The sequence below is a fragment of the Penicillium antarcticum genome, assembly GCF_028974205.1.
Source record: "Penicillium antarcticum strain IBT 31339 chromosome Unknown utg000005l_segment0_segment0, whole genome shotgun sequence".
Lineage (NCBI taxonomy): Eukaryota > Fungi > Ascomycota > Eurotiomycetes > Eurotiales > Aspergillaceae > Penicillium > Penicillium antarcticum.
In genome coordinates, this window is record NW_026695303.1 from 3,783,946 (window position 1) to 3,794,659 (window position 10,714).

Here is a 10,714-nt window from a genome sequence, read left to right on the forward strand (position 1 = left end):
GGGTCGAACCGCAACTTTGAGGGTCGGTTCTACTCATCCTGAAACCGCCCCGCGGGTCTAAACTTTGTCACCAAGAACCGCCCCGCGGAGGGGCGGGGCGGGGCGGTACGCGGGTCTTGCGGTTCCATCTCGAGGCCTACCTGAGGCACGATTTAGTGCCTCAGGAATCGTGGCAGTATAGTACTGCTCACCGCCCGGAAGCTGGGCCAGCCTGTATTTAGTTCATCCCCGCTGACCCTTCCCAGGGTCAGCGTTCAGTCTCTCCTACAATAGAACCATATTGTACCACACGCCAGCTGAGACTTCTACTTCGCTTACCTAACTAAACCGGAGACTCTGCGTGGTCTCACATGCCCCACTGCATCGGATCTTCGATATCCGAGACTCCTCCCAGTGATGCTCTGCCTATTAGATCGCCATGTGGAGCGGATGCGGATGTGCCGTCGGGAGTAATGATCGTCGATGGGGCCAAAAGGACAAAGAAACGTCTACTAGCTTGATAATTCGAATGCGCCTTTCGGGCCGAACCCCCCGAGCTCTTGTCTGGGTATATAACCTCCCCTCCAACACTCGCGCAGGACGCTACACCATCTAATAAGCATCTTACCATCACCATGTTCTTCGGCAAATCCCTCCCCTTCAACCCCGAGCAGGACATCCCCTCGCTCGCCGGCAAAGTCATCCTAGTGACCGGCGCCAACATCGGCCTGGGCAAGCAATGCGTCCTGGAATACGCCCGCCACCAGCCGTCGCTGATCTGGCTGGCCGCGCGCACCATCGACAAAGCGCAGACCGCGGCAGACGAGATCCGCCAACAGGTCAAAAACGCGCCCCCCATCAAGCCCCTCGCCATGGACCTGTCCTCGCTCTCGTCCGTCGCCACCGCGGCCCGCACCGTCGCGGCCGAGTCCACCCGTCTCGACATCCTCATGCTGAACGCCGGCATCATGGCCGCCCCGCCGGGCCTGACGAGTGACGGCTACGAGCTGCAGTTCGGCACGAACTACATCGGGCACGCTCTCTTCACGAAACTGCTGCTTCCCGTCCTGGAAAAGACGGCTGCGATGCCGGACGCGGACGTGCGCATTGTCTCGCTCTCGTCGCACGGCCACGTCTACGCCCCCAAGGAAGGCGTGCTGTTCGACACCTTGCGCACCGACGCCGAGAGCTTGGGCGCTTACGGTCGCTACGGGCAGAGCAAGCTGGCGATCATTCTGTGGACGCGCCAGATGGCGCGCAAGTACCCGCAGTTTACGCTGGCGTCGATCCATCCGGGCGTGGTGCGCACGAATCTCATGAATAATGCGACGGGGAGCCCGTGGGTCATTAGGGTGTTGGGGAAGGTCGCGAATAAGGTCGTGACGCCGGTGGACCAGGGCGTTAGGAATCAGCTGTGGGCGTCTGTGGCTAAGGAGGTGAAGAGCGGGGAGTACTATGAGCCTATTGGGATTGGGGGCCCGCAGACGCCGAAGGGAGAGGATGATGTGCTGGGGCTGAAGGTGTGGGAATGGACGGAGAAGGAGCTGCAGGGGTATGAGTAGATAGGATAGGGATATTAATGAGGAATAGCTCTCCACTCTAGCACATCTCAAGATACATGAGGAGAATGTCAGACTGCTTGGGAAGATAATGGAAACGAATATATTGATTTTATGTTTAACAATGGATATACAATAGTTGTAATCTCGTTGAATCCCAGTCCATACTCATCCCCGGTATATCACCATCTACGCCGTGATCAAACCACTCCGCGCCGTCACCATGCGCGCAAAATCAGCCACCGACCCTGACTGCAAGATCTCAAAAATCGTCACCCGCGCCTTCATCACACTGCTCAGCCAGTTGCGCAACTCCACCGCCACCAGCGAGTCCACTCCCTGCTGCGACAAGGGCACATCTACCTCCACCTCCGCATCTGCTACATGGAACATGGCCCCGATCTTCCGCACCAGCGCGGACTGAACCAGCTCCCCTGACCTGGACTCGTTCCCGCCCCCTGCCTGGTGTGCCAGCTCATACACCAGCTCGTCCAGCCAATCCATCCCAGCGGGTGTGGTCTTGATGCCCGCAGACCCTACGGCCGCAGTGCCGACTTGCAGGGTCCCGAAGCGCCGGTCCCGCTTAGCTGCCATGTCATCAGACAAACCATCATACTGCGCAATGCAAGTGACGATCTGGCTGTCGTCGGGATGTCCACGCAGTGGATGGCGGATCGCCTCGCCGATCAGGCGCAGCATGCGCGAGAGCGGAAGCACAGTCGATCCCAGGGTCCGGGCGACCCGCGCGCGCACGTCGTCGTCTGCTTCGGCGACAAACCCGACGGACGAGACGGGGCCCAGGTCCAGAACGACGGCTGGTTGGCCGTGGGCGGTGCGGTGGCGGGCCAGCGCATCCTGGAAGGTGTTGCCGGCGGCGTAGTTAGCTTGGGAGACGTGGCCGGTGATGCCGGTCATGGACGAGAGCATGATGAAGAAGTCGAGCGAGGGCAGATGGCGGTGCAGGTTCATGGTGCCGGCCACCTTGGGGAGAATGGCGCGCTGCCATTGCTTGTGCGTGATGCGTTCCAGCACCGTGTCCTAAGAGGCGGTTAATATAGATACAGGTTGAGTCAATGGGGGGAGAACTTACATCCAGGACCATGGCGGCCTGCACGACACCCCGGATCGGAGGCATCGTCTCTGCACAGTCGTCCAGGAGCTTCAGGAAGCCGGCCTCGTCCGCAACATCGCAGTCGCGGATATAAAGGTTGCATCCATCTGCTCTGGCATCGTCAATCAGTTGTGCGGCGTCAGGATGCGAGGCGGCATTGCGAGACACAACCAGCACATGGCGCGCGCCCTGCTCAATCATCCACAGCGCAATGGCACGGCCAACGCCGCCCAGTCCTCCGACAACGAGATACGTGCTCTCCGAGCGATCAAGCCGTAGTGGACGCGGCCGAGTGACCACGCGCACTTGGTCTTCTGCCCCGGGCACCAGAACCAGCTTGCCCGTGTGCGAACCGCCCTGCATGGACCGCATGGCCTGGTCCATGTCGGCCATGGAGTACGGTGTGATGGGGTGCACAGCCCGAACACCCTGCTGCGCGTGGCACAGCTGCACGCAGGCTTGCAGGGCGTGGTGCACCACCTGCGGCTGATACCGCAGGTACTGGAGCAGGTCCAGGCCGGCGAGGGTGGCGGACCGGGCTAACGGACTCAGGTCCACGCGCCGGGACGCCTCGAGATCGACTTTGCCGATCTCGACGAAGCGGCCGAAGCGCGCGATACACTCCCAGCTCGCTTTTAGGAGGGGCCCAGCCAGCGAGTTCAGAATGACGTCCACGCCGTCGCCGTTGGTCTGGGCCATGATGCCTGCCGCGAAGGACGGATCGCGGCTCGAAAAGATGTGGTCCGGCGCAAGGTGGTAGTGGTTGATCAAGAGCTCGCGTTTCGCTGCTGTTCCAGAAGTCGCGAACACCTCAGCACCAGCCCACTGCGCCAGCATGAGAGCCGCTTGGCCTACGCCGCCGGTGGCAGCATGGATAAGCACCCTCTGCCCCTTCTGCAGGCGTGCGATATCAAACAGCCCGATATACGCCGTCATAAAGGCACACGGGATCGAAGCAGCCTCTTCCCAGGCCATCTCGTCTGGGATCCGGGCGACGCTGGTCCACGAGGCGCGCGTTGTGCTCCCGAAGCGGTCCTCGCCGATGCCACACACGCGGTCTCCCACTTTAAGCCCGCTCTCGTGGGAGCCGGGACCAAGGCCCCGGACGATACCGGCGCATTCGTGGCCGACGAGAGTCTCGTCCAGCTGGCCCAGCGCGACCATGACGTCGCGGAAGTTGAGCCCGAAGGCCTTGGGCTCGATCTCCACCATGCCGCGAGGGATCACGCCCTCGAGCGCCGGTGCATCCGTGAAGTAGATCTCGTTCAGGAGACCCGAGTGGGACGGCTCCCACGTCAGGGCACGCCCAGGCTGCCAGAAAGGTTGGGGTTCTGGGGCAGGGTCCACGTGGGTTTCATTCGAGGCCTCGTCCCAGGTCCGGTCGGGCCAATGGCGAGGAACATGGAGAAGGCTGTCTTTGACTGCGTATTCCCACTCGATCTCTGTGGGAATGCGACGGTAGTCGAAGCTTTGGTGGAGGACGTGCATGATGTGTGGGATTTTGCCCGCGGTCCAGGGACAGCCAGTGGACTCGAAGTCGAGCTGGATGCACCGCTTGTCGGTGTCTTCTTGCTTCAGGGTTCGCAGCATTCCCTGTGCCAGGGCGAACAGGGGCTTTTTGGCGTCGATCACGCTGCCGCTGCTGAGCCACAGGAGCCCGAGACTGTTGCTCAGGAGCTTCTTGACCTGCTCGAGAGTGGTGCTGTCGATGTCGTTCAGGATGGGGCGTTCCATGTCCAGTAAAGCGATATACACGCAGTTCTCTTGAGGTTCGACAGTTTCAAGGGACTGTACGCTAGGACAGTAGCCGCATTGCGTTTGAATGTTCTCTGCCAGCTCGTTCAACCATTCCTGTGGGGGTGCAGCCTGGGAGTAGATGATCGACATCGACGGCGGATAGGCTGGCTGGGACTTAGCGGTCGACATGATGATGCTTTCAGACGAGAACTCCGGCTCTTCGCAGTCGGAAATCTCAAAATCAACGCCCGAAAAGCCGGTGGCGCGGAAGACAGAGTCCCATGTTTCAAGCGGCACATTCGGGCTCATCTTTCGGTCTGGCTCCTCGCTCAACCACCACCCAGGAAGCGTGCCGAAGATCAGCTGCATGTCCAGCGTATCGGTGGTGTTTTCGATCATCAGCATCGTTCCGCCCGGCTTGAGAAGCCGACACACGTGGGACATGGTCCGGTGAAGGCTTTTAGTGGCATGGAGGACCGCCGACGCAACAATCAGATCGTATTTCCCTGTCTCGAAGGACTGGTCCACAGGGTCCGTCTCAATATCAAGCTTCTTGAACTCGATCATGCCATCCCAAGCCACGAACTTCTGCCTCGCGGCCCCGAAAAATCCAGACGAGATATCCGTAAAGTCGTAATGGCCCAGAAGAGTGCCGGACTCGGCTCCAGACCGGGCTCCAAAGGCGTCGAGAATCACGGTCGTGGCGCCTCCAGTCCCGGCCCCGATCTCGAGAACATTCGCCCCGGGGTTCTTGACCGCGTAGAGCTCGGCGACCTGCTTCAACTGTCGGTAAGTCCGGTCTTTGAGCTTTGGCAGGACCTCGTAGTACTCGTTGAGAAGGTTGCCTTCCATCATCAGCTCCAGAGGCGTGACCTCGCCGCGAACGATACTGGCGAGCAGCAGGCCGACGCGGCAGGTTAGTCGGCCTGCTGCTTGCTCTGCTGAGAGCTGATCGTAGAGTCTCTGCTTGATGCCTTTTGTTGCGCGGGACCAGCTGGCGCTTCCGGAAGCTAGGGTCCCGGCCTTACCCTGAGCGACGATCTCCTTCATCCAGTTATAGAAGATTTTGTGGTGCCATTGCCAGCCATCTTGGCTCTGGCCTTCAAGCTCCGCGACGGCGTCAGAGATGAGGTAGTAGGATGCACGGCGGATTCTCTTCTCAAAGTCCACATCCGCTTCTGAGAGGTAGATCTTCAGAGGGTCTCGTAGAGAAGCTGGGAAGTTGTGCAGAACATCTAGTTCCCAGCTCATCCGAGAACACAGTCGCTTGTCTTCGGGTCCTGCATCGTCTCCGTGATCCTGGGGGATGGCCTGGAAGTGGAAGCCGTTGATCTCCAGGTACCCGGTTGACTCGTCAAGACCATGGGCAACAATGGCTTTAGAGCGTGTTCCGCGTTGGTCGGCTTGAATAAGCTCAGTAAAGGCGTGCAGCGTGTCCCCGGCGCGTCGTTTGAGGTCTCGAGCCACAAACATGGAGCCAATGGACCGGGGCACCACTTGCGCTCGCTCTTTCATCTCCGCAGGAACGTCGACGTAGAAGGACTGCACGATAGAGTCCAGCGTCGTCGGATGAATGACATAGTTCTGCTCGTCAATGCCCGGCACCACAGTAGACAGAGCCATCGTGGTGATGGACCGACTGCCCGCAGCCTGGCTGGCAAGCAGGTTCTGGAACGTCGGACCGTGGTGAAAGTTCATTTTGCGCAGACTCACGAATACCGACTCCGGATCGACAGGGGCCGCTTTTTCGCCAGCAGGCCAGTAGGAGGATACGCTCACAGTCTGTCTTTCTGTCCGTTTATTGGGATGGACGGTCTCGACAGCGACATAGCCCTTGCAGTTCTGGATCCACGTATCGTCCGGCCCAACGGAGCAGAGCTCGAATTCATACCAGCCCTTATGGTCCAGCTCCTTGTCGCTACATGGGCGGAGACACAGTTGCGTCTCCACGCCCGCCGAAGTCTCGGGGATCGTCAGTGCATTAGTGATGTCGATATCTCGCAGCCGATACCCGCTAATGCTGCTCTCGGAGCTGTCCGTGAGCTGTCGAATCGCTTCGATCGCCATCGTGACATAGCTCGCGCCAGGAAAGACAACCTTGGAATCCACCCGGTGGTCCGCGAGCCAAGGGACATGGGCGACGCGTAAGAAATTTCGCCAGGTCGGCGTCAACTGGTTGCCTCCGGAGACGGGGGTCCCCAGCAACTCATGAGGCGGGAAGCGCTTATACCGGTGCTCGCGGTAGATTCGGGGCTCGGACCAATATTCGGCAGTGTGGTTCCACGGATAGGAGGGCAGGTCATGCAGGAACTGGCCTATTTCCTGCCCGCTGTTGCTTAAATTGACCGCGGCCAGGGACACCGCATAGCCCCGGACGACAAGTTCGCGCGCTGTATCTTGCATGGTGTCGACAGCGTTCACACCTCTTTTCAGACATGAGACATACGGAATCATTCGCTGCTGGAGGGTTTTTCGGATCGGGCCTGAAAGGGTGCTGTGTGCGCCGATTTCCACAAGGATATCGACCTGGGGAGTGGGTGCGGACTGCGAAGTCCCGTCGAAGCACATGTTCTCTAAGGCTTTGGCGAACAAGACGGGGCTGGTGAGATTTCGCGTCCAGTGTTCGGGATCCAGAATGTCCGGGGACGTAATGATACCGCCAGTCACAGGAGAGGAAAACACAGCTCCTGTCCAACTTCGCGTGGTAGGCAAAATGTGCCACAGACTCTCCGTATACTCCTGGGCCATGAGCAGCATATGGTGCGAGTGATAGGCCAGAGGCACTTTGAGCTTCCGAGCAAAGAAACCGTCCTGCTCGAGACGCGACGCCACTTCCTCGAGTGCTAGCAGATCGCCTGATAACGTTACGCTGTCGGGGCTGTTAATGCACGCCACCACGACGCGACCAGAAGTGGTCGTCTGAAGGTAGGCTTCGGCCTTGTCCGCGGACAGCCCGACAGCTAGCATTCCCCCTACGAGTGACGAGAGCTCCTGGTATTTTTGCGCGAGTCTGCCACGGTGGTACACCACGCCCAGGGCCTCTTGGAACGACAGCACTCCAACGGCATATGCAGCCGCGATCTCACCACTGGAATGGCTGGTCACTGCCGAAGGTGTGATGCCCCAGGACTTGAGCAAGTCCACGAGACATAACTGTAGTGCGACGCTGATCGGTTGACTGAAAGCGGTCTCGTGCACACGCGTCGCTGCTTCGTCCCGCAGAAGCTCCTCTGATTCTTGTTAGCTGCCATCACTATGGGATGTTAGGTTTGGCATCAGTGAACTCACCATGAAGGGACCATGAAGCGCCATAATCTCTCAGAATTTCATCTGCCTGTTCAATCGCAGATGCAAACACCGGGTATGTGGAGATGAGCTCCCGTCCCATCGCGTGCCATTGAGCCCCTTGGCCGTTGAAGACGAATCCAACACGGGGGTTTCGAATGGCCCTCGTCGCTTGGTAACCCGGGTCCTCTAACCTCGTCACCAACTCGTCCACGCTTCTCGCCTTGACGGCGATCGACCATGGGAAGCGTGACCGTCTTTCCGCCAGAGTGTGGGCGAGGTCGGCGAGGAGGAAGGAGTTCACGCTGTTTCCCGTGGAAGAAGCGGACTCGCGCACGTAGCTGGCTAGCTGGGAGCTCATTGCCTTGGTCGCGGCTTCGTCACGAGAGCTGAGGAGAAAGACCCGGGAAAGACTTTCGTCCTGTTCAACTACGCGGTTGATTTGTCGCGCGGGGGTGGGAGCTCTTTCCATGATGATATGAGCGTTGGTGCCCCCGTAGCCAAAGTTATTGATCGATGCGCGCGGCGATTTATCCTGGGGCCACTGGGTGGGCAACGTCGGGACCTGCAGGTGCCATTCGTCCAGCGGAATCTTCGGATTTGGTTTCTCGTAGTTCAGATTCGGGGGGATGCATGCGTGCTGCAGCGCAAAGGCGGTTTTGATAACGGCCGCCAGCCCGCTCACGGGCTCAGTATGCCCCAGATTCGTCTTGACCGAGCCCACGAGCACCGGGTCGTCCGAGCTGCGACGCTGCCCGAACGTTCGCGCAATGGCTTCCGCCTCAATGGGGTCGCCTGTGGCTGTACCCGTCATATGCGCTTCGACGTACGCGGTTTGTGCAAGGTCCAGTCCGGCGCGGCGGTAGCACTCTTCGATGAGTTGTTGTTGCGCCTCCATCGAGGGCGAAGAAATCGTCGTTGTCTTTCCGTCTTGGTTCAGCGCAGTCTCACGGATGACGGCGTGGACATGATCCCCATCCCGCAGGGCGTCGTCCAGGCGCTTCAGCAACAGGGTTGCGACGCCCTCACCGCGGCCGTACCCATTGGAGCGGTGATCCCATGAATAGCACCGCCCCTCTGCATTCAGCACATTCAAGTTGGACATGGCGATGAACATGTCGGGGTTCAATAGCACAGAAGATGCACCAACCAAAGACAGGTCTGATTCCCCCGCTTGGAGGTTCCGGCATCCCTGGTGAATGGCGACGGCACTCGACGAGCAGCCCGTGTCAATCGTCATACTAGGCCCTGTGAGATTATAGAAATGCGAAATGCGGTTCGACAGCATCGCCCCTCCATTCCCGGTTATGAACGAGGCCGGCAGATTCTCGGGATCGCGGATCAGCGTGTCGAAATAGTCACTTGCAAATGTCCCAGTGAACACTGACGCATTGGACCCAGAGAAGCTCTCCATCGGGATGCCCGCTACCCAGTCATGTCTGTCAGTGACGCTCACTCACTCCTTGGGGGTCATTGGGGGGGGGTCTGACCGTTTTCGATGGCTTCGTATGCAGATTCCATGAGCAGCCGCAGTTGCGGATCCATCGCCTATGTATGCCTCGTGCATTAGTAGCTGCAGGTGGTTTGCAATGCAATCGGGGTCAAGGCACACGAACACTGGCAATCTCGGCAGAAAGGTTGAAGAACGCTGCGTCGAATCGTTTCAGGTCGTCCTGCAAGAAGAATCCACCGCGGACATGATGCTGTTGATTGACGAGTCAACTTTCTCTTCTTCTTCTTCGCTTCTCTGCTCAACTCAATAATATGCATCTGCGGGGGGAAATGACTGACCCGATCGAATCTCTGCTGGTCAGGATGATAGAGAGACTTCAGATCGAATCGCTCGTGGGGAATGGCCCCCCAGCCGTCTTGACCCTCCATGCACATGTCCCACAGTTTCGAGGGACTGGTAGCGTCTCCTCCGAATTTGCAGGCCATGCCCACAATGGCAACCGGAACACTGCGGTGGAAGGGTCTCCCATCGCCACTATTGCTGGCGCTGCCCGCAGCACCCGTGTCATGCTGGCGCATGTTCGCGGTGTGTAAGCCGTTCGACATCGTCACTGTGATTCTATTCTAAGGGTAGGATGAATTGGTGGGAGAATCAGTGAGTAATCAATCCACCCAAATCAAACCGCGTGAGGTTTTAAAAGATTTCCGATCTAAATGTCTATCTCGAGACACTCTCTCATCGCATTTTGATGCCTTGCCCGTGGAATACAGGCCATCGCATCGGAGCAGATCCCGAGCGGCACGGTCCGAGGAGTCCATTGGGAGTAGATCGAACTCGGTGCTTATTGTCCGTCCATCGATGTGGCTTTGGGGGCGGGAATGTCAGGCCTCGGTGAGATTCGCGACTGCTGGCCAGAACGCCGAGAAAACAATCCCAAAAGGTGTTCGAGGAGAGCCTTCATGTCCGTGAGATTCTAGTCCCCCTCGTGGCTGATGAGGCTGCTCCTTCCGGAATGCTGGCCTCCGGATGGCCTCAACCAAAGTGTTTTGTCTCGGACTCTCGATTGGCCGCCCTATCCCTGCGCATCGCGTCTTGGCGACCAGCTTACCTCCATTTAGTGTCCTCTAGCGCTGTTTCCGGATTCGTGATTCAATATACGGGCATTATCTTTAACCGCGTGTACAGTAGGCCCTTTCATAAATTACATTTATTATAGACCCTCGCTTGCGAGGGTCCGCCACCCATATGCAACATACCACCCATATGCAACTTTTTTTTTAAATCCTAACTTTTTACTTTGATCATCAACCACCCCACCAACCATGCCTAAAACCAATAAAGAAATAGAGCAGCAGATTCAGCTAGAAATGGACCCTCTCTGAGCAATCTAAACCCAATATTGCGAAAACTGCGCGAGAATTCGCGGTTCCTGTACACCGACTACGCCGGCGATGGAAAGGCGGAAAATCACTTTTTCAACGACAACCCAATGGCAAGAAGCTTAGTTCTGTACAAGAGCAAGCTTTATGTGATTATATTGATTACTTTGACGCGGTCGGTGCATCAATAAATCGCCGCCAAATAGCTATT

General features: G+C 58.2%; 2 protein-coding genes across 2 annotated transcripts; one reads left to right on the forward strand and one right to left on the reverse strand.

The window, feature by feature from the left end:
- Positions 1 to 614: 614 nt before the first annotated feature.
- On the forward strand, positions 615 to 1,541 carry N7508_006088 (uncharacterized protein; the record flags this gene model as incomplete). Its single annotated transcript, XM_058464154.1, has 1 exon — positions 615 to 1,541. One exon carries the CDS (start codon positions 615 to 617, stop codon positions 1,539 to 1,541), a length of 927 nt encoding a protein of 308 aa, XP_058320632.1.
- A 6,430-nt stretch (positions 1,542 to 7,971) lies between these two features.
- On the reverse strand, positions 7,972 to 9,729 carry N7508_006089 (beta-ketoacyl [acyl carrier protein] synthase domain-containing protein; the record flags this gene model as incomplete). The annotated part of the gene is made up of 5 exons (XM_058464155.1): positions 7,972 to 8,016; positions 8,075 to 9,096; positions 9,162 to 9,219; positions 9,288 to 9,374; positions 9,463 to 9,729. 5 exons carry the CDS (start codon positions 9,727 to 9,729, stop codon positions 7,972 to 7,974), a joined length of 1,479 nt encoding a protein of 492 aa, XP_058320633.1.
- Between the last annotated feature and the right edge of the window lie 985 nt (positions 9,730 to 10,714).